This window comes from Schistocerca serialis, chromosome 11, assembly GCF_023864345.2.
Source record: "Schistocerca serialis cubense isolate TAMUIC-IGC-003099 chromosome 11, iqSchSeri2.2, whole genome shotgun sequence".
NCBI classification, from domain to species: Eukaryota; Metazoa; Arthropoda; class Insecta; order Orthoptera; family Acrididae; genus Schistocerca; species Schistocerca serialis.
The window spans coordinates 178,174,605-178,199,033 of NC_064648.1; the positions used below are offsets into that span (position 1 = coordinate 178,174,605).

At 40.9% G+C, this 24,429-nt stretch overlaps 1 protein-coding gene across 1 annotated transcript in view; it reads right to left on the reverse strand.

Annotated features, from left to right (window-relative positions):
* The window catches only part of LOC126427231 (basement membrane-specific heparan sulfate proteoglycan core protein), a 792,772-nt gene that overhangs the window by 415,220 nt on the left and 353,123 nt on the right, over window positions 1-24,429 (reverse strand). The window contains exons 11-12 of the mRNA XM_050089468.1: window positions 22,392-22,517; window positions 13,631-13,738 (exon numbers count right to left, since the gene is read on the reverse strand). Of these exons, the coding sequence (XP_049945425.1) occupies window positions 13,631-13,738; window positions 22,392-22,517 (234 nt within the window). The remainder of the gene's footprint in view (window positions 1-13,630; window positions 13,739-22,391; window positions 22,518-24,429) is intronic.

A 24,429-nucleotide genomic window follows, 5' to 3' on the forward strand; every position in this document is an offset into this window, starting at 1 on the left:
TATGTTCCTAGAGTCATTATTTAAGGCTGGTTCCTGAAATTTTGTTGACAGACTAGCTCAGGATACTTTATCTTCAAGAGTCTTCCAGTTCAATCCCTTCAGCACCTTTATGACCCTGTCCGACAGATTAAACAATCCTGTGACCATTCGTGCTGTCCTTCTCTGTATATGTTCAATATCCCCCATTAGTCCTATATCTCCATTTCATATCCCTACAAAGCTTTACACCCAGGTACAAGGGCTATCCACAAAGTACATTACGTTTTGGAATTAAAAATAAATAAAGTATTGGAAATTTTTTTAATTATATACAGATGAAAGCCACACTTAAATACTACTTTTCTACATAGTTGCCATTTAAATTAAGGCACTTATCGTAGCGATGGACGAGCTTGGAAATTCCTTCGTTGTAAAATTCGGCCGCCTGCACCTTCAACCACGTGGTTAATCAGTAACCAGGTAGAAATACGATTTTTGTGGATTTCCTGGAAAGAGGCACTACAATAAACTCTCAAAGGTATTGCCAAACTCTGCACAACCTCAGAAGAGCAATAAAAAACAAGCGCAGGGGAAAGTTGGGCTCAAAGATCTTGCCGATTCACGACAACGTCCGGGCCCACACGGCAAATGCCGCTCGTGAAGTTCTCGAATCTTTTAAGTGGGAGTTGTTTCCTCATCTGCTGTACAGTCCCGACCTAGCACCGAGCGACTTCCACTTATTCCCAGCAATGAAGAAGTGGTTGGCTATGCAGCGTTTTGATGACGACGCACAGCTTCCAGAAGAGGTGACCACGTGGTTGAAGGCGACAAAGGAATTTCCGAGCTCGTCCATTGCTACGATAAGTGCCTTAATTTAAATATCAACTATGTAGGAAAGTAGTATTGAAGTGTGGCTTTCATCTGCATATAATAAAAAAAATTCCAATACTTTATTTATTTTTAATTCCAAAACGTAATGTACTTTGTGGATAGCCCTCGTATTTGTGCGAGTTGGCTAATTCCAAAAGTGACTCATCAAATATTATTGTCATAGGCTTTCACATTTTGTGAAGTGCACAATTTTACATTTCAGAACATTTAGAGCAAGTTGCCAATCTTCACACCATTTTGAAATCTTATCTGATTGAATATTTATTTATATCTAAAAACAAAGATGATGTGACTTACCGAACGAAAGCGCTGGCAGGTCGATAGACACACAAACAAACACAAACACACACACAAAATTCAAGCTTTCGCAACAAACTGTTGCCTCATCAGGAAGGAGGGAAGGAGAGGGAAAGACGAAAGGATGTGGGTTTTAAGGGAGAGGGTAAGGAGTCATTTCAATCCCAGGAGCGGAAAGACTTACCTTAGGGGGAAAAAAGGACCGGTATACACTCGCACACACACACATAAAAGTGGGATATGTGTGTGTGTGCGAGTGTATACCTGTCCTTTTTTCCCCCTAAGGTATGTCTTTCCGCTCCCGGCATTGGAATGACTCCTTACCCTCTCCCTCAAAACCCACATCCTTTCGTCTTTCCCTCTCCTTCCCTCTTTCCTGATGAGGCAACAGTTTGTTGCGAAAGCTTGAATTTTGTGTGTGTGTTTGTGTTTGTTTGTGTGTCTATCGACCTGCCAGCGCTTTTGTTTGGTAAGTTTCATCATCTTTGTTTTTAGATATATTTTTCCCACGTGGAATGTTTCCCTCTATTATATTGAATATTTATTTAGATTCTTTCCGGTAGTATTTCATTATAGATAACGGCATCATCTGCAAAAACTCCTATATTACTATTAATATCATCTGCAAGTCATTAATATACAGCATCAACAGCAAGGGTCCTAACACACTTCCCCGGGTTAAATGAAGTTACTTCTACAGCTGATGATGGCTCTCCATACGAGATAATGTGCTGTGTCCTCCCGACAAAAAAGTCATTTATCCAGTTGCAAATTTCACTTGATATCCAATACAATCATACTTTTGAAAGTGTAGGTGTGGTACTGAATCAGTCACAGTTGGTGTATCTCTCTCTCCGCTGGCACGTCAAAATAGGCTGCAGCAATGGTCACCACGCTGACAGTCTGTGGAGCTCCAGACGTAACACTGTCTACGAGGCTACTTATCTTGCTGAGAACAGGTCCATTTCCCGATTCAATCTACACGACACGGCTGTACGATCCCGCACAGGTAAGCAGACAATATGTCTGCTCTCTCAGGCACTAATTGCACGGGGGCTGTTAAGATCCCGCATGGCGCCGAGTATGAGCCTTCTGCTACACATCGATTGCATAATCGCATCACATTCATGTGATCCCTATAAACTAAAGCAGCAACATAGCGGAATGACAAACTGGAGTCACGTAGGCCACACTCCTGCCATTTTCAAATTCTTACACATGCTGGCTGACGTTTCTCCTTCTCACACGAGGCTAAGACAGTCATTGCACAAACAAAAAACATTCAAATGCAGCTTCTGAATGAGAAACCCGCTGTGTAATCTTTCGTTGTATACAGAACGTAGACAGTGTCATTCCTAAACACTTTACGTGGCAGTGCTGAAATATTAATCATTTGCATATCCTCCCAATTTGAGGTTGTTTGCAAGTTATTTTCAAGGTGTCGCCATTTTAACAGATAGCTGTGTAATTTGCAGTGATCTAATTCCATCCAAGATCATATCCTAACATTATTAGATATCAGGCAATACCCATAACAAACTTTGGGACCTCGTAGAACTTCAAAACAAACTTCATTTCCGATCGACCCTCTCATTTTTAAAGTAACGAAATATAGTAGTTCATGTTCAAAGAAATAAAAGTCACATGTTCTTGCAAGCGTTTTACTAAACCAAGAAGAAATGAGACCCTTTCCATTGCTTATTTTTAATCCACTATTTTTGTACTCAGTTTTGTTGCAATCACCGCACTTTTCTGGGGTGGTGCTTCAAGTTTTCTTCTTGCATTCAGAACTATCATAGTGGAAAGTAAGCTTTCCCATCTATATGCACACTGAATGTCACCTTTGTTTTTCCTGTTTCTAACTGAAGAAAAAGACTTCAAGCAGACTATTGGCAATGTACGTAACAAAATCTAGAATCTAACAAAACAGTAATAATACAAATTAACTTTTAAAAACAATTTAGTTTTATGACAAAGAAAATCAAAAACTTTTACACAAAGGTTGGGAACCACAGGAATATCAGAAACCATCACCACAGACAGGAAGCACCTGAAGGAAACTCTGACACTGGAATAAAGTAATAGTACTGCCGATACTTGCATGTTTGCTTCATCCTTGACAGGCTAGGAGCCCAACACTTAACGACTACAACACAGCAGCCAAAATACCAATAAGAAGCAAACCCGCCCTTCACTGACATCACTTGTTATTTTAGATTGTGCGACACAGTAATGAAAAAACACTATGTTGTATAAAGGAGTGCATCTAATACCGCTGAAAAATTTTCAATTACACTGTTCTCACTTTCATTCTTATTTCTCTATTTATCTGATGCCTACACAACACACACACACACACACACACACACACACACACACACACACACACAAATGCAAAAAAATGCAGTAAGAAAAATAAAGCAAACATAAATAAATGTCTGTGTATGTTCATCAGACTTAAGGAACACTAGCGGGTCATAAAAATTGGACAATTCGTCCAGTGATCTGTAACACATCCTAGCTTTTCCCTCTTTTATGGAGCGGAGTCTTGAACACAGTTAGAATATTAACAAACTTATGACATCTATTTCGTAGAAATATGAGTTACGTGAATGTCAACAAAATCTGGGATTGGCAGCTATGATACTTCCCCAAGTAACATCCAACCACAGAAAAATACGCCATAGAAAATGTGTGAGAGTGCACAAATGAACTACCACACGGGAATGGAACAAGATAAAATCTACTTAACATGCACAGGGTAGTGAAATACTTAATTATCACCTCTAAAAATAATGTTACGTAATTAAACTTTTGTCTGTCTGTGGGCGAATAGCTGCAATCCCAGAAAAAATTGAAATCTCTGCCCCACAGAACCGTAGCACACCAGCAGAGGAGTGAAAAACAGAATGTCACAGCCCACTCATGATCTCTAGAGAGCAAGATAAGGACACTATACTAAAAGATTTGAAAGTACGGTGGAGAGATAACGAACAAGTAATGGTATCCTAATAAAATTACTTAATAATGATAACGTGATTTTCGAGGTGGAAAGATTCTTCAACACCCACAATGCAGATTTCTACAACCGAGGTCTCCATCACTGGAGAAAAATGTGTCACCCCAGAGGGCAAATATGTACAGACGGACCAACAACTTCATCAAGTTTCAAAGTCTGAGCTTGATTTTCTTTTTCAAGATGATAAATAAAACTCTATGGCCACCCCCACTATACTTAAATACAAGAGTACTAATTATATACAATCAACTCCTCTTCAAAATGTACTCATTTATTATGCTACTCAGGGGGAATCACAATGGTAACCTCCATCTAGTCATGACATGCACTAGCCTCTGCATAAAAACTGCACAACCTCTTATCTGAATAAATATACAACCACAAACAACTTGAAGGTTTTTATGTTGCAAGCCAACAAACAACCAAACACAGCAGGACTGAAACCGATTTTTAAAAAATGAAAAAGAGGGAGTAGCAACAGCTAAAGTCAGGAAATTACAACACAATGCACTGACTGCAAGCTCGACAGTTATCAGTCGGATAAGCCTCGCGCCGAAAGCTCAACCACTATCATCCTCAGTGAAAGTTGTACACAATCTGTCACACAGCAATTGTAAAAGCTAGGCGGTGCCAATGTAGCACATGCAAACATAATGCAACAAACCAAACAAAATGGCACTGGCTACACATAAAATTGGCTGTAGTTTGCTTTCCATTTTTCTTCACATTTTGCTACAAGATAAACACTTGTAAGGACAACAATAAATATTTACTTCATTAATATTTCAGCCACTGGTAGACGCAAATTCAAATGAACCCTTCTTAATATTCTTCTTCTCCTTCTTTTGAATAATGTAAACAACTATAGAACTTATATAAAAACAAAAATGATGTGACTTACCAAACGAAAGCGCTGGTGGGTCGATAGATACACAGACAAACACACAAAATTCAAGCTTTCGCAACCAACGGTTGCTTCATCAGGAAAGAGGGAAGGAGAGGGAAAGATGAAAGGATGTGGGTTTTAAGGGAGAGGGTAAGGAGTCATTCCAATCCCGGGAGCGGAAAGACTTACCTTAGGGGGAAAAAAGGACAGGTATACACTCGCACACACAACCATATCCAACCGCACATACACAGACACAAGCAAGGAAAAAAGGACAGGTATACACTCGCACACACAACCATATCCAACCGCACATACACAGACACAAGCTGACATTGCTTGTGTCTGTGTATGTGCGGTTGGATATGGGTGTGTGTGCAAGTGTATACCTGTCCTTTTTTCCCCCTAAGGTAAGTCTTTCCGCTCCCGGGATTGGAATGACTCCTTACCCTCTCCCTTAAAACCCACATCCTTTCGTCTTTCCCTCTCCTTTCCTCTTTCCTGATGAAGCACCCGTTGGTTGCGAAAGCTTGAATTTTGTGTGTATGTTTGTGTTTGTTTGTGTGTCTATCAACCTGCCAGCGCTTTCGTTTGGTAAGTCACATCATCTTTGTTTTTAGATATATTTTTGCCACGTGGAATGTTTCCCTCTATTATATCCAAATATAGAACTTGAAAGAATTAACTGAAACTCTGAATACAAGCCAGAATGGTTTGTTCACTGATCACTTTGTCTGAACATTAAACACTTATTTGCCCTTTCTTTGTTTCTTCCTGATGACTTTGTGCTCTATCTCCATTTACATACAGGGCAATACAAGTGAATATAGTGATTACAAATGGCTATAGCTATTTACCTGCTAAGAATGACTGAGAATTTAAAAGAAAGTTCAAAATTTCAATTGTTAAACAGGCACTGTCAACTGGAAACCGGCACATGTGCAGTGATCCATAAGAGAAAACTTCTGTGTTGTAGCAAAAATGACGCATCCGGTACAGAAGGCATTTTGCCTGATGCAATTCGACATCTATCACTCTGTCTCCATGGAGGAGTGTCAGTGATACAATCAAGCTCTTCTAAATGTGAACAGCATTTCCAGACAGCACTGGGAGTTTCAAGAAGCATTATGTTCGTGCAAATCAGAAAGTATTGGCCAGCCACATGTATCAGCATGAATATTGGAAGAATTCGCTTTTCATTTGAACACAGTCCACAGAAATCGACTTATAAACCCAGCAGGGTGCCTACAAATGCCACAGACAACAATTTTACATGTATTGATTGGGATCTGACAGGAACTGAAACAGTAAAAGTGTGTAAAATGTACAAATTATGCTAGGGGCAACGCTGGACCTCACATCCATATACTTTTTATGGGGTTATATGAAAAGCCTTGCCTATGTCTCACCTTTATTCAAACCAGTTCCAGAACTCAAAATACATATTTCTAATGTGGTCATGTTGGTGACCCCACATATTTTTCAGAGTGTATTATAATGGGTTACCACTCTGATGTTGTCTGTGAGATGAAGGTGGTTCGTTACAACACTTACAAATTATGTAAAAAATAAAAAATAAGCTATTTGAACTTTCTTTTATATTTTCTGTAATTCAAATCAATGTATTCCTATGCACTAAACAGTTACAGCCATTTGCAATCACTGTAATCAGGAATTTTTAATTACAGATTCCCATGTTCGACATGGGATATTGCATCAATATGCATTGACTGAAACTTAATAACAGAGAAAAAAATTAACTGGAAAGTGGTACACATCATAATAATGCAACAGATTTAGAAAATAATTATCAAAAGTAGACATACAGAAAAGTTATATTGTACATACTAACTTAAATGTTTATACACTAAGCCATTACAACAAAAGACACCACACATAAAAAAAATTAAAATATAAAAAAAATCTTCAAAACCCACCTCCACCACCATACTACGAAACAGATACTGTGCACAACACGTGAAACATTCTATGTTACACCAACACTCATTACGGCAGTAAATGTGTTAGGAGTTTAACAGTCATTTTTAATGTTTCACTAAGAGTAATTCTATTTTCTTTTAATGTGCAACAGCATAGGCTGGCACATACTTTAATTTGGTTACGAATATTTTCAGAAGAAAAGCCTGAAATACAAATGCGAATAAGCAGTCAGACACAGAAGCAAACTGCAGTGGATTTGGATCAGACACGGACAGACACTCCACAATGCTGACAACTCTCCCAAAAACATAGATGTCTCACAAAATTTTAACATGGAGCAGAAAATGACTTATCTCTTACTCTCTTTTAAACCCAGTTTTTATTTTAAGATGTATTTTTACACTATTTTTGGTGGGACTATGTTTTGTAAATCTGCCAGCAATATACTCTAATCTCAACACAAGATTGTGCCCCTGTATGATATGAACTTGCAGCCTCTATTTTTTCTCCTGTAAATACTGAATAAACAAATCAACTTCCATAGTCATTTTAATTCTGGACTTTCACCATACAGGCTGCATAAAAAAAGACTGTGTGTATTGGATAACTTGTTATTAATTTATGCTTCACTCATACCAGTCGCTATACAGGCAAGATTACCCTACGTAATATTTTACTACATCGAAATGCATATGGAGTTGCTTTGCTTATCTTGTGAATTAAAGTAATTGGTTATGAATAATTGGGGGCAGCAGTAAGAAGTTGCAATGAAAAATTAAGATAGCTGGTATCAGCAACGAAAGTGGGTAGAATGAAATAGTGAACAGGGGTAAACTGACTTGCATTTGGAGTAGATTTTGCTGCACTATCCAAAAATCTAGCAGGTGCAGAAACACAAATCGATCTACTGGAGCAGTTAGCCGGTAGAGACAGTTTGAGAATCTCGGGATATAAAATCAAATTTACCACCAAAATAAAAATTCCAACAAAACGTTTTTAGACAGACATTGGTCAAACAGAAGAGCTCAAAAAGTTCAAGTACCAAGAAGAGATAATTCAATAAATGAGTTACAAATAACTGTTGCTAATGGAGGGATACACAAAATGAAAAATGCATATCAAATAATAAAAAATATTTACAATGGAAGTGCATATCAAGGTATGCAAAAAGAAGAGATTGTTTGAGGAGGTGGGGGAGAGGGGGAGGAGTAAAACTGAAGAGGATGATGGAGGCACGAATACAGTGAGCAGACCCAAGTGGGTGTAAGCTGCAGTAGTTATGCGAAGATGGAGATGTTTGCACAGGATAGACTGGTGTAGAGAGCTGCAGGAAACCGAAGACCACAACAACAACAGGACCTACTTGTATTCTTTATTCACATAATGCCTGAAGGTGAATGAAACAAGCTCAAAATGCTTTGCAATGTAATAAAATAAAACATAAAATCAACAGTAGGGAAAAATGAGGAAAACCAGCCACCAGCTTGTACCAAGCTAACTTAGAGGTGGCATGTAGTAACTCTTAACGCCATAACGCCATGGAAACGTTACTGGCCTTCCAAAGTAAGCATCCCCCCCCCCCCCCCCCACACACACACACACGCTGATACAGGGTGTTACAAAAAGGTACGGCCAAACTTTCAGGAAACATTCCTCACACACAAATAAAGAAAAGATGTTATGTGGACATGTGTCCGGAAATGCTTAATTTCCATGTTAGAGCTCATTTTAGATTCGTCAGTATGTACTGTACTTCCTCGATTCACCGCCAGTTGGCCCAATTGAAGAAAGGTAATTTTGACTTCGGTGCTTGTGTTGACATGCGACTCATTGCTCTACAGTACTAGCATCGAGCACATCAGTACGTAGCATCAACAGGTTAGTGTTCATCACGAACGTGGTTTTGCAGTCAGTGCAATGTTTACAAATGCGGAGTTGGCAGATGCCCATTTGATGTACGGATTAGCACGGGGCAATAGCCGTGGCGCGGTACGTTTGTATCGAGACAGATTTCCAGCACGAAGGTGTCCCGACAGGAAGACGTTCGAAGCAATCGATCGGCGTCTTAGGGAGCACGGAACATTCCAGCCTGTGACTCGCGACTGGGGAAGACCTAGAACGACGAGGACACCTGCAATGGATGAGGCAATTCTTCGTGCAGTTGACGATAACCATAATGTCAGCGTCAGAGAAGTTGCTGCTGTACAAGGTAACGTTGACCACGTCACTGTATGGAGAGTGCTACGGGAGAACCAGTTGTCCCCGTACCGTGTACAGCGTGTGCAGGCACTATCAGCAGCTGATTGGCCTCCACGGGTACACTTCTGCGAATGGTTCATCCAACAATGTGTCAATCCTCATTTCACTGCAAATGTTCTCTTTACGGATGAGGCTTCATTCCGACGTGATCAAATTGTAAATTTTCACAATCGACATGTGTGGGCTGACGAGAATCCGCACGCAATTGTGCAATCACGTCATAGACACAGATTTTCTGTGAACGTTTTGGCAGGCATTGTTGGTGATGTCTCGATTGGGCCCCACGTTCTTCCACTTACGCTCAATGGAGCACGTTATCACGATTTCATACGAGATACTCTACCTGTGCTGCTAGAACATGTGCCTTTACAAGTACGACACAACATGTGGTTCGTGCACGATGGAGCTCCTGCACATTTCAGTCTAAGTGTTTGTAAGCTTCTCAACAACAGATTCGGTGACCGATGGATTGGTAGAGGCGGACCAATTCCGTGGCCCCCACGCTCTCCTGACCTCAACACTCTCGACTTTCATTTATGGGGGCATTTGAAAGCTCTCGTCTACGCAACCCCGGTACCAAATGTAGAGACTCTTCGTGCTCGTATTGTGGATGGCTGTGATACAATACGCCATTCTCCAGGGCTGCATCAGCACATCAGGGATTCCGTGCGACGGAGGGTGGATGCACGTATCCTCGCTAACGGAGGACATTTTGAGCATTTCCTGTAACTAAGTGTTTGATGCCACGCTGGTACGTTCTGTTGCTGTGCGTTTCCATTCCGTGATTAAAGTGGTTTGAAGAGAAGTAATAAAACGAGTTCTAACATGGAAAGTAAGCGTTTCTGGACACATGTCCACATAAGATATTTTCTTTCTTTGTGTGTGAGGAATGTTTGGCCGTACCTTTTTGTAACACCCTGTATACAACCACACCAACATCCAGTACCACCCAGCTGTGACTGGTGCTCTCACGAAATCTTGTACATTACTTCCATCCTATAATTTATGCTGCAGCTGTATAATCAATTGGCATATATGTAGAGCTGGTAGCAGCGAAGCACAAACAAATAACATTAGTTTTCTTCTAAAATGATGTGCCATAACAGTGGATGTTTCCTGAATTACTAAACTAATACATCTTCGGTATTTCTCCTGCACAAAAATTTGTCATCACGTCCAGAAGAAAGTACAAACAGGAGGGGCAACAGTGTTATGAAAACTGACAATACAACACTAGGGCAGAAAATGGAATAACTAGCTATGTTAAAAAATACGGCAAGCTATAGTTTCATTACTAGAGTAACACCATATATGAAAAAGCTGAGACAACAATTTATTTACAGTCACATCAAAGCCAAAAATTACTTACGGGAGGTACCAAACCCGATTAGTATACTACTGAGCAATCAATACGTCTACGACAACCACAAATTTTACAAAAACTCAACACACCAGAAATGCAATGTAATGTAGACTACACGACGACACAACTCCATCAGGATCACACAAGCTGGCACAGAAACACATCAGCCAGTTGGTCCGCAAACCAGGATGCAAAACCAGTCGGTTAACCAAACACCGTATCACAGATGCAGGGCGCACTCGTGTGTAACGTGACCAAACTGTGTGGAAGTATTGTTTACAGTGACCAAAAAATGTATTCTGCATGGATTTCTACTTGGTTATCGTGAGGAAGCTGTTGCTAATCATTACTTATGACAATTAATAATTGATTAAACAATTGTAATCATGCAGATTCCATTTTCCAGCAGGTAAAATTTAAAATTCCACTACATCCCGTCTAACAGAATTGTAATATATATAATTTTTAAATAAAAATATAATATTTCCTGTTGGTGACTGAGGAAACCATACTAAACAACATTAAACCAGAATTTACATCATTTGCAGACTGATAATTATAACTATTACAAGCAATATGTTTCTGGATTGGTTAGTACCTCCAAGTATGTGTGGCAAGAGCAAGACTTTAATGTTTATTTTTTCGCCTGGGCAATCTGTCAGGGGTTGATGTATAGATGCATGGACACAATACAGTTAGTCTATTCAGACAGGCGTAGTCCGCTTGGTGGTGCAGTTATGGCTGTGCAGAAAAAATCAGGTTGTAAAATTTGTGATGTTTTTGTGAGAAAACTGTTCGACACAGAGAAAAAACAACCAGCAAACTGTTGTGTACACATTCAGATGCAACATATAAAAATATTTGCACTCACACCCTTTTTACACACATCAAAAAAATTTTGCAGCACCCCGGTTCCCAGGATTCCTGAAGATAGACACTGACTGAGGATATTGCATCACAGACACAGTCCCTTTGACCTTTCATATATGTCACTCAACCCGCCCAAAGATTTAAACAACTACACAAGAGCAGTGCCTATTAGACGAAGGGGATCCGACAGTTATAGTCATTCCACCAGGAAGGAGATACACGACTCGTGTTGTCTGTAGTTCAACCGTGCCTAGACAGTCAATACCGCAGTTCGATTGTGTCTGCATTTTTACTTTGTGCCAGTAAGGGCTCTCAACAAGAAAAGTGTCCAGGCATCTCGGAGTGAACCAAAGTGATGTTGTTCGGACATCAGATACAGAGGGACAGGAACTGCCGATGACATGCCTCCCGAGGGTTACTACTGCAGTGGATGACCGCTACCTACGGATTATGGCTCAGAGGAACTCTGACAGCAACGCAACCATGTGGAATAATGCTTTTCGTGCAGCCACAGGACGTCGTGCTACGACTCAAACTTTGCGCACTAGGCAGCATGATGCGCAACTTCATTCCCAACGTCCATGGCAAGGCACATCTTTGCAAAGACGACATGGTGCAGTGCGGTACAGATGGGCCCAACAACATGCCGAATGGACCGCTCAGGATTGGCATCACATTCTTTTCACCAACGAGTGTCACATATCCTTTCAACCAGACAATTGTTGGAGATACGTTTGGAGGCAACCCGGTCAGGCTGAACACCTTAGACACATTGTCCAGCGAGTGCAGCAAGGTGGAGGTTCCCTGCTGTTTCACGGCGTCATTATTTGGGCTGCTGGTCACAGAAGATGCCGTAACAGCTGTATGATACGTGAATGCCATCCTCCGATCGAAAGTGCAGCTATATTGGCAGCATATTGGCGAGGCATTCAACTTCATGGACAACAATTTGCACCTCCATAGTGCACATCTTGTGAATTACTTCCTGCAGGATAACGCCAACCCTCGATCAGAGTGGTCAGCATGTTCTCCAGACATGAACCCTATTGAACATGCCTGGGATAGATTGAAAAGGGTTGTTTATGGACGATGTGACCCACTAACCACTCTGAGGGATCTACGCCGAATCGCCATTGAGGAGCGGGACAATCGGGATCGACAGTGCCTCGATGAACTTGTGAATGGCATGCCACAATGGATACAGGCATGCATCAATGCGAGAGGACGTGTTACTGGGTATTAGAGGTGCCGGTGTGTACTGCAATCTGGACCACCACCTCTGAAGGTCTCGCTGCATGGTTGTACAACACGCAATGTGTGGTTTTCATGAGCAATAAAAAGGATGGAAATGATGTTTATGTTGGTCTCTATTTCAATTTTCTGTACAGGTTCTGGAACTCTCAGAACTGAGGTGATGCAAACCTTTTTTTTATGTGTGTATATATGGTTGTAATAGCACCATTAAGTGGACTATGCCTGTCAGTGTAGGCAAACCATTTTGTGTCCACACTTCAACACCTGATCTACTACTCCTAATAGCCACTCTGTGAATGGAGTAAATACTGATGTGATGTTTTCAGTACATTGTTCTCTGTCACCAGAACAAATGTCTGCACTTATACCCATTACACCCAGTGTGTGTGTGTGTGTGTGTGTGTGTGTGTGTGTGTGTGTGTGTGTGTGTCCAAGTCACTGTTTGTATGTCCAAGTCACTGTTTGGTACAGCATGTGAAATACAGAAGTCAACAACTCCGCAATTTGGAAGCTCTACGTGATCTGATCCTGAGTGGCTTCTATTTGGTATGGCACACTTGAAAAAACTTGTGGACTCTTTTTCTTGCTGAATTAAAGTCATTATTGAGGCAGTGTTACACGGTATTACGAGATGTCTCCTGGTGGCAATCAACTTTTTTGGCCAGTGTGCTTAGATCTGTGTAGTCCCTACCTATTGGAGTTTTACTACACACAACTCTGCACATTTAAATCAGAACACCTCCCCTGGTCAGTAGTTACACACGAGTCACGCCTGACAGTCGACATGCACGGAGACGAGGGCACAGCACCAGAGAGGAGAAGCAACGAAAGACAGAGTAGGCGAGATTAGTGGAGAGTTGGTAATGCATACGGCATCGCGCCTCGTCGCTGCCGTCCTGGCACTGCCTCACGCCGTCGCAGCGCTGGCTGCCGTCGATGCAGAAGCCGTTGTCGCACCTGAAATCGCCCTCGCGGCATGCTGCGAGGGGGCACACACACGTACATACATACATACACGTACTGAAGTTCTCGTCACTCGTTCCCCGGTACCGGGCACACCCACATGCGCACAAACGCATTCGGTCGGACTTGCAAAGTTACACGTGCTCTGTATGTCTCGAAGTCAGTGGTTGTGGGTCAGTGGGTAGGTGTCAATTGTTCTGACAATTCTGACACAAAGTTTTGCTGATGATATTGCAATTCTGTTGGAGACTTGGGGCTTCATTTGAACCTCTTCAAAACAGGTTCTAAAATAACTATGAACATAAGTAAAACAATGGTTTCAGAGAATTAAGGTAATACTGAGAAATTAAGGTCTGGAGGATGAAACACAGGAAGTAGTAGATGAATTCTACTATTAACAGGTGAAAATAATTCACAACAAGAGAAGCAGAGAGAATACAAAATGCAAGTTGGTAACAACAGGAAACGCATTTATGAAAATGAGAAACTTAGTAACTGCGGATTCAAATAAACACGGCAAACTGATGTGACTTACACTGAGGTGGCAAAAGTCATGAGATAGCAATATGCTAATATAAAGATGGTGGTAGTATTGCGTACACAAGGTGCTTTAGTGTAGCTGTCACTTGTCCTGAGGTGATAAATGTGGAATGGTTTCAGACACGATTACAGCCACACAACATGTAGTCAAAACTAGGTGCATGGGACATTCCATTTCAAATATCATTAGAGAATTCAGTATTCTGACAGCCACAGTGTGTCAGGCATACCAAATTATAGGCATTACCTCCCACAACAGACAATGCAGTAGCCGGCAGCCTTCACTTAATGACTGAGAGCAGCTGCGTTTGTGTAGAGTTGACAGTGCTTCCGTAAATAACCGCCCAAATCAATGTGGGACTTTAACGATGAAAATATCCATCGGGACAGTGCATCAAATTTTTGCATTTAATTGCCTATTGCAGGAGATGACTGACCCGAGTGCCTTTGCTAACAGCACAATATTGCCTGCAGTGGCTTGTGACCGTATCAGTTGGACTCTAGATGACTGGAAAACTGTGGCCTGCTCAGATGAATCCCATTTTCAGTTGGTAAGAGCTGATGGTAGGGTTTTGTATGTAGCACAGATCCCATGAAACCATGGATCCAGGTTGTCAACAAGACACTGTGCAAGATGGTGGTAGGTCCATAATGGTGTGGGCTGTGTTTACATGGAACTAAACTGACCATTTCATTCTTCTTTTCAACAAATTAGAAAAAAAGTTGATTTGTCACATACGTGTTCCACAGACTGGCATGGAGCGCTCATTGAGGATCCAGATTTTTCTAGCCACACATTATGAAAAATTTTCTCTAACACAGAACTTTGAATTCTGACAGAAGCAGTGTTCAAAATGAAACGTTTTTCAGTGACAGTTGGTGGCTTGTCAGACTCTTATTCATTATGCACATTCTGATGCCTTTCATTATTAAACACTACACACTACTTTCTAACAGTGGTACATCACCGACACAGACTTTTATCTGATACCTTGATGTCAGGAAACTTTTTCCTTACTAGGCAAGTATGTTACACTTATTACTTTCAGCAGCTCTTTTCACACACAGAAGAACGTTTCACTCATTTACGTAGCAAGTATTACATATCTGACTATGAAGTAATGGCAACAGTCTGAGGTGTGTATGCAATGGATTACGGAAAGTGGTTACATCCAGCTACCTGGAGACCATTTTGAGCCATTTGTGGACTTCATATTCCCACACAACAACAGAATTTTCATGGACGACAGTGCACCATTTCACTGGGCCACAATTGTTTGAAGAACTTTCTGGACAGTTCGAGCAAATGGTCTGGCCACCCACGTCTATTTTCATGAATCTGTTTGCACATTTATGGAACAATTGGCAGGTCAATTCTTGCACAAAACACTGCACTGACAACACTTCCGCAACTACGGACATCTATAGAGGCAGCATGCCTCATTATTTCCACAAGGGACTTCCGAAGGCTTATTGAGTCAACACAACATCATGCTGCTGCACTATGCCAGACAAAAGGTGATCCATCATGATATTAGGAGGTATCCTATGATTTTTGTCACTTCAGTGTATATTGAAAATTCTGACACAGTCGTTTGATGATGACACGGTAATTTTGCCGATGGTGCCAAAGCACTTTTAAGATTAATTGCGGAAACATCTGTCATTGTGAAAAAAAGCTTTTATAATGAACATAACAAAATTTAAATAAAGATAGTAGAGTGTAGTCAACTTAAATTAGGTGATGCTGAGGGGGAAAATTACATTAGCAAATGAGATGTTGAAAGTAGTCAATGAGTTTTGCTTTTTGGGCAGCAAAGTGTGGACAGCAGAAGTAGAAACGATAGAAACTGCACACAGGCAAATCAAAAACAGAATTTCTGAAAAACAGAGAAATCTGCTAACACTGGGTTTAAATTTAAATGTCACATGGTCTTTTCTTAATCTATTTCGAACGCCTTGTGTGGCTGTCAAATGCGGATGACATACTAGAGTTCAGTCAAGAAGCAAATAGTAGCTTTTGAAATCTGGTGCTGCAGAAGATTGCTGTTGGGTGGATGGATGGATGTCTTTTGTCTTTGTCACTGATAAACCCATTACCACATGGATCCAATGCAATGTTACTCACATTTTAATCAAGATGCAATAATAACTTAGTACACATATAACAGTCTCAAAAATAAATACACTTAAATGAATGTACTGTTAATGTTGAAACATATAGCATGCCAGTGTTTGACATGCAACCAAATTAGTTGATTATCTGATTTGTAAATTACATTTTGAAAAACATGAACAGAAAACTGCAATAAAAATTATATGCTGACTTACTGATCACAAATTATGATTTCTCATAAGGTGCTGAAACTATGCATAATTACTGAGAAAGTAAAACTGCATAAAAATTAATACATAGAGAAATTAAATCAGTATGGAATTAAAAAGAAGAGAAATTGTTAGTAAAATAATACGACATCTGTGAAAGTAGAAGCAGCTGAACTCATTCTGTAGAAACGCTAAAACAAAAGAAGAAAAATATTTTCTTTGATCTAGCTGAAAAAAATGAGAACGGACATCCGGACAGCGTAAAAAAGTCTCCAGACTGTCAGATTACTACCTGAAAATTTGCTAAAAATATGTTAGTACATAGACTGGAAAATTAGTGACTAGTATGAAATGAAGAAAAGACGACCGACGAAAGTACGAATGTGCGACATACCGTCATTAACAATCAACAAATTCTTCAGTACCGGCAGTTTCATTTCCATTGTGAATATACAAATACGTCCTTATCGTTTCATCTGCTTCTCTCCCGCCTCGACTGCATTCGGATTAACGCATGAGGTACATTTTTGTACTGTCGGTCAGCGGCTACTTGATGCAGAACACTACAAAGAAATTTTAAACTCTGAAGTAATTTTATTTATGAATTTACTTGTCAATAAAAGTAAACGACAATGGTTTAGTTACCAATTCATTTCCCTATGCAAGGTAAAGTTGCTTCGATCGATAATACGAAATATGCAGATGGAGTGTAACGAAATCACCTCCATCACAGTGACAACATATTATTTATTGGTAAATTCGTAACTCCGACTTAGAATTTTGAACAAAGGCGGCGTTCCACAACACAAGAAAAAAATCGGGATTTTTAGATGTCGAAATGCTACGTCTAAAATAGATGCCTCTACGTGAAAACTCTATGTGAAAATATCGAACAATTGCTGATCAAAGATGTCTTCCGCAATTTAAAATACTGTGCAACAATAATCAGCGAAACAATAACTATGACTAATGATCAAGGTCATGAGCATGATTCTCCGATATTGGAAGTTAACTTGGATTTTCTCACAAATTCATAATCGCTGACGAGCGAATATGGCGTCCCTGCTTCGCTTTTTACAGTGCTGGAATTGCCAAAAAATGGTCAAGTGGATATATGGTACCAATCACACCGATAAGAATAATACTGCATAATAACCGTCATTTGTAATTAATTACATTTTTTACACAGGCAAACTTGTCTACAGTTCAATATTAATCGGGGTGTAAGAAAATTTGGCAACGATTAACAATTACTATACTGGAGCCTCTTACAGATAATCTACGAACTAGTCGTACATGTGGCGCCTCTTGCGGAAAATCTATTAACTAAATGAGATTTGTTCGAAATTTCGGATAATACTTGGTAAGGAAATTCACTTTCTTCGACTTAGTCAGGTATTATGAAGTGTAACGTATATGGTTTTTTCCTAGAATTTCTGTTTTCAAGCTGTTGGTTAGATTGAGGCCTGATAGCATAGCTTATATATTTATTTGTACATTCCACTCTGTATTAAGTCATACGTATTTATTTCGTTGTTCTTACAGGTGACTTCACAATGACACTTTATCGAAACACAGATTTCGTCATTGGTTCCGCCATCTTATGTCATTAACATCCCTCGTTGCCAATCATCACGCATTTTGTCCATTTTACACAAAATGTAATTTTCGGCGTTCGATAAGGTAAGGTAGTACATGCATTTATTGTCTACGTTTTAGTACCATATATGTGTGCTTATTGTATAAATTTCAAAATCTGCTTATCGGTTTCGAACGTCTGCTAAAATTTTACCAGAAGACTCTTTTAGTTAATTGATTAAAAGTTTATTCTAAATTAAATCAAACGAACGCACATAAAAAGTCTTGAACGAATTTTGAAAATGCAGTTGATGAATAAGCACGCAGACAAACCCTGACGTTTGTCACTTTTATGTTATCCGTCGTTCCTTAGTTACTTCTGTGTAACTGTTATTATTATCTTCTTGGAGATGTTGTCCGTCTACGCAGCTAAAAATAATGCCGTTTGTTTTTGTTTCATATTTTCTTCCTGTTAGGTACGGCACAACTTTTTGGAGCACAAGTTTAAATTTATGTTTCGTTCATGTTACAATTGTATAAGATCTCGATGTTACACGTGTGGGCCAAGAATTGTACCTCGTTTTCGTGAGTACACAAGAACGTACGATATTTTTAAGTTTGCTTATACATTTCACCCAAACACTGCACTTTCGCTCTGTGTGTGTGTGGGTGTGTGTGTGTGTGTGTCGGTAGCGCATATATGCTGTTTACAGTGTTGTCAAATGTTGCTGTGTGTTTTTCGGTCAGCCTGCTGCATGCGTTGTGATGTCGGTATGGAGTTTGATATTCCTTCGTTTTTATGTAGGTGCGTATGGTGGCGATGCTCTGGGAAAAGAGTGAATTTAAGTGATGATGATCGCAACAAAAATAAAAAAAAGGCACGCACATTGAGACTCCCTCCATTCAAAGAGCATGCCCCACAATACACGCAACTACATAAGAAACAAAACAAGAGTGCATACAGATATCACAAGCCATACATAAGGCTGATAGAAAAAAACAGAGCAACATTCGCAACACTATGTACAGCACATTGGAAAATCATACACTGAGTGAAGTGCATAAATGAAATGTATTCACAAACAATGGCGTATACAGGACAACAAAGTATAAATCCAGAGCGACACATGTAATAATTAGATCTCAAAAAGTCGTAAGCAGAACACAACAGTAATGCAATCTTACAAAACTTGCGTTCCAAAAATAATTTTGTTACGAAAATATAAGGCAATAACAAAGAAAGTGTAATATACGAACGTAATTATATGGACCAGACCAGATGGCCGCGTATGTCAGCGCGCTGCTTCTGGGCCCCTGGCCAGCCTGAACGTGGTTTTTAGGCGGTTTTCCACATCCCACTAGCAGAATACTAGGCTGGTGCCCAAGTCCCACTTCAGTTACACCCTTTGCAAACATTTAGAAAACTTTTGTACGCTTGAACATGGATTGACACTAGACACAAACAGGTGGAATACGCAATTTCTGTCCCAGGGGGTGCGGTTGGGGAGGGGGTTCTCAGGAAGCGCATCCAGCCACCCTCTACGATTAACATTGCCATATCCACTGACCTCATGAAGATGTGGGATAAAGTCCAGGAAAAGGTATATACCTACAACAATTTGCATCTGTATCCATACTCTGCAAACCACCATGAAATGCACAGCAGAGGGCAAATCCCATTGTACCTGTTATTAGGTTTTATTCCTGTTCAATTCACGTATGGGGCATACTAAGAAGATTGTTTGAATGCTTGCCTCTGTGCCTGCTGTAATTATTTGTTCTGTTCAAGACACCTCATTGTGTTTGAACTCAGAATATATTCTCCAATTCTACAACAAATTGATGTCAAGGACATTGAACTGTAGTTTTGCAGATCATTTCTACTACCCTTCTTGTAGACAGGTGTGACCTGTGCCGTTTTCCAAGAACTGGGCACAGTTTTTTGTTCGAAGGACAGATTATAGTTAGAAGAAGGCTAATTCAGTATCGAATTTGACAGGGATTCCATCGGGCCCTGGGGCTTTGTTCAGTGTTAACGATTTCAGCTGTTTCTCAACACCATTGACACTAACTCATCAGTGGTACGAGGGATTAAATTGGGGCCATTCTACTGACTTTTCCTTCGTAAAGGAATATTTGATAACGAAGTTAAGCATTTCAGCTTTCTTTTGCTACCCTTAGTTTCAGTTCCTGTTTCATTCGCTAGGGACTGGACACTAAGTTAGGTGCTACTAGTAGCCTTTACATACGACCTGAATTTCTCTGGTTTTGTGAAAGGTCGTTTGACAGTATTCTGCTACAGTAGTCATTGAAAGCTTCATGCATTGCTCTCTTGACAGCCAAAAGCGTTGCATTCAGCACTCCTCTATCTACAGCACTATGCTTTGTTTTACATCTATAATACAGTAATCTCTGTTTCTTTATAAGTTGGTTTACAGTGACTGTATACCATGGAGGGTCTGTCCCATCATGATCTGTTCTACTTGATGAATATATATCCAATGCATGGTGAATTATTCTTTTAAACTTGAGCCAAGGTTCCTCTACATGCTCCTTCCCTCTACTGAAGGTTTTAAGTTCGTCATTGAGATGTGGCACTGCTACTTTTGTACCTAGTTTACTGAACATATATATCTTTGTGTTTGTTTTAGTTGTTCTTTGTACTTTCGTAATCATTGTTGCCACAACAGCATCATGATCACTGATGCGAGTTTCGATGCGGACATCCTCAAAGAGGTGTGGTCTGTTTGTTGCCATTCAATCCAATATACTGGGTGATCAAAAAGTCAGTATAAATTTGAAAACTGAATAAATCACGGAATAATGTAGATAGAGAGGTACAAATTGACACACATGCTTGGAATGACATAGGATTTTATTAGAACCAAAAAAATACAAACGTTCAAAAAATGTCCGACAGATGGCGCTTCACCTGATCAGAATAGCAATAATTAGCATAACAAAATAAGACAAAGCAAAGATGATGTTCTTTACAGGAAATGCTCAATATGTCCACCATCATTCCTCAACAATAGCTGTAGCCGAGGAATAACGTTGTGAACAGCACTGTAAAGCATGTCCGGAGTTATGATGAGGCATTAGCGTCGGATGTTGTCTTCCAGCATGCCTAGAGATGTCGGTCGACCACGATACACTTGCGACTTCAGGTAACCCCAAAGCCAATAATCGCACGGACTGAGGTGTAGGGACCTGGGAGGCCAAGCATGACGAAAGTGGCGGCTGAGGACATGATCATCACCAAACAGCGCGCGAAAGACATCTTTCACGCGTCTAGCAATAGGGGGTGGAGTGCCATCCTGCATAAACATCGTACGTTCCAGCAGGTGTTTATCAGCCAGGCTGGGGATGATGCGATTCTGTAACATATCGGCGTACCTCTCACCCGTCACGGTAGCAGTTTTGCTGTCCAGCGCTATCTGTCGGACATTTTGTGAACTTTTTTTTTTTTTTTTTTTTGTTCTAATAAAACCCCATGTCATTCCAGGCATGTGTGTCAATTTTCACCTCTCTATCTACATTATTCCGTGGTTAATTAAGTTTTCAAATTTATACTGACTTTTGGATCAGCCTGTATTTCCATCACGAGTGGGTTTCTGAACTATCCGATGTCGGTAGTTTTCAGAGAAGGCATTTAATAATCTGATATAACAGTGACGATCTTAGAAGGAGTAAATAAGCTGAAGATGTGAATTGAAGTTTGCCATATGGAGGGCATTGGACTATCGTAATCCATGCAGGGCTGTTAGCTATAAGGCCGCAGTGGAGCAATAGCTAGCATAGCTCCCTAGTAAGCAAGGACACGCTGGTTCAAACTCCAGCAGCACCACAAATTCTAATTGAATTCTTCAGCTTCCCTCATTACCGCATTTAGTAATATTTCACATGATGTCAATGATGTATTACAAGCCACTGAGGATGCCCTGTAAATAAAAGCAAGTGAAACGCTTATGATATAAGAACAGTCTTTTATTTAGCTCCGTAGGCGGACCACAGCTGCAAAATGATGATAATAACAAAAACACCACACGAGGACTATAGCCTATCTGCTTGAAGGCGAATGAGAGATCACTGATGTTAGTAAAGAGAAGATACAGGAAGAGAAGAAGCTTGGCGTTAGTATTTCCAGCGGTGTTAAAGAGAGGCAGCGGCCAGAATGAGACGTCGACAAGGTGTCGACGGCGAGAGCCAGGCTGCAGTCGACTTACGGCAGTTCTGTTCGTCCGAGAAATCATCGTTGCCGCAGTCGTACCGCCGGTCGCACCTCTGCGCCTGCGAGATGCAGCGGCCGCTGATCCTGCAGCGGAATTCGCCCTCCGTGCATTGCCTGGGTGCTGTAGGGCCAACACAAACACTCAGCTCACCCCGTCCCTTTCACACGTGCCGCAAACATTTTGGCTACCTGGCGCGGAAAAATACTTCCAAGTTCCATGCTAGGCGGTGTTGGCAAACAGTGAGTGGCGGTAGCGACACCTGACTATGAAGTTCCGTCAATCCACCACTCTATATTAAACTTCCTGGCAGATTAAAACTGTGTGCCGGACCGAGACTCGAACTCGGGACCTTTACCTTTCGCGGGCAAGTGCTCTACCAACTGAGCTACCCAAGCCACGACTCACGCCCCGTCCTCACAGCTTTATTTCCGCTGAAGAGTGAAAATCTCATTCTGGAAACATTCCCCAGGCTGTGGCTAAGCCATGTCTCCGCAATATCCTTTCTCCCAGGAGTGCTAGTTCTGCGACGTTCGCAGGAGAGCTTCTGTGAAGTTTGGAAGGTAGGAGACGACGTACTGGGGGAATTAAAGCTGTGAGGACGGAGCGTGAGTCGTGCTTGGGTAGCTCAGATGGTAGAGCACTTGCCCGCGAAAGGCAAAGGTCCCGAGTTCGAGTCTCGGTCCGGCACACAGTTTTAATCTGCCAGGAAGTTTCATATCAGCGCACACTCCGCGCTGTAGAGTGAAAATCTCATTCCCACCACTCAATATTGTTTGCCAGACTCAGTGCCACCACATTACCAGTCTCAAACATTTCCTAAAATTCGCTCCTCCCTGGATGCCACAATTCAGGACCGCTCTAATGTGGCAATCTTAACCTCTACTTCCGTGTTTTTACTAAAAATTGGATGTTTTAAGCTTAACACTTCTGACAAAAAATTTCATTTCATGTATTAGTGTTATGTACGAAGTCTGTTCAAAAAATTCCTGAACTTTATCTACACAATTTTTCTGCTCTTACCTTTTACTTATTGTGTGTCACCTCCTTCGAAATACATCAACATCTACACGGATACACTGCAGATCACATTTAAGTGCCTGGTAGAGGGTTCGTCGAACCACCTTCACAATTCTCTATTATTCCAATCTCCTGTAGCGCGGAAAGAATGAACACGTGTATCTTTCCGTACGAGCTTTGATTTCCCTTACTTTATCGTGCTGGTCGTTTCTCCGTATATAGGTCGGTGTTAACAAAATATTTTCGCATTCGGAGGAGAAAGTTGGTGACTGGAATTTCGTGAGAAGATTGCGTCGCAACGAAAATCGCCTTTCTTCTAATGATTTCCAGCCCAAATCCTGTATCATTTCTGTGACACTCTCTCCCATATTTCGCGATAATACAAAACGTGCTGCCTTTCTTTGAACTTTTTCGATGTACTCCGTCAGTCCTATCTGGTAAGGATCCCACACCGCGCAGCAGTATTCTAAAAGAGGACGGACAAGCGTAGTGTAGGCAGTCTCCTTAGTAGGTCTGTTACATTTTCTAAGTGTCCTGCCATAAAACGCAGTCTTTGGTTAGCCTTCCCCTACAACATTTTCTATGTGTTCCTTCCAGTTTAAGTTATTCGTAATTGTAACACCTAGGTATTTAGTTGAATTTACGGCTTTTAGGTTAGACTGACTTATCGTGTAACCGAAGATTAACGAATTCCTTTTAGCACTCATGTGGGTGAACTCACACTTTTCGTTATTTAGGGTCAACTGCCACTTGAGCCATTTGAACCATTCCTCCCCCTTCTCCTCTACCTTAGGCTTCCAGCAACAAAATGGTTCAATGGTTCAAATGGCTCTGAGCACTATGGGACTTAACTTCTGAGGTCATCCGTCCCCTAGAAATACTTAAACCTAACTAACATAAGGACATCACACACATCCATGCCCGAAGCAGGATTCGAAGCTGCGGCCATAGCGGTCGCGCGGTTCCAGACTGTAGCACCTAGAATCGCTCGGCCACCCCGGCCGACTTCCACCAA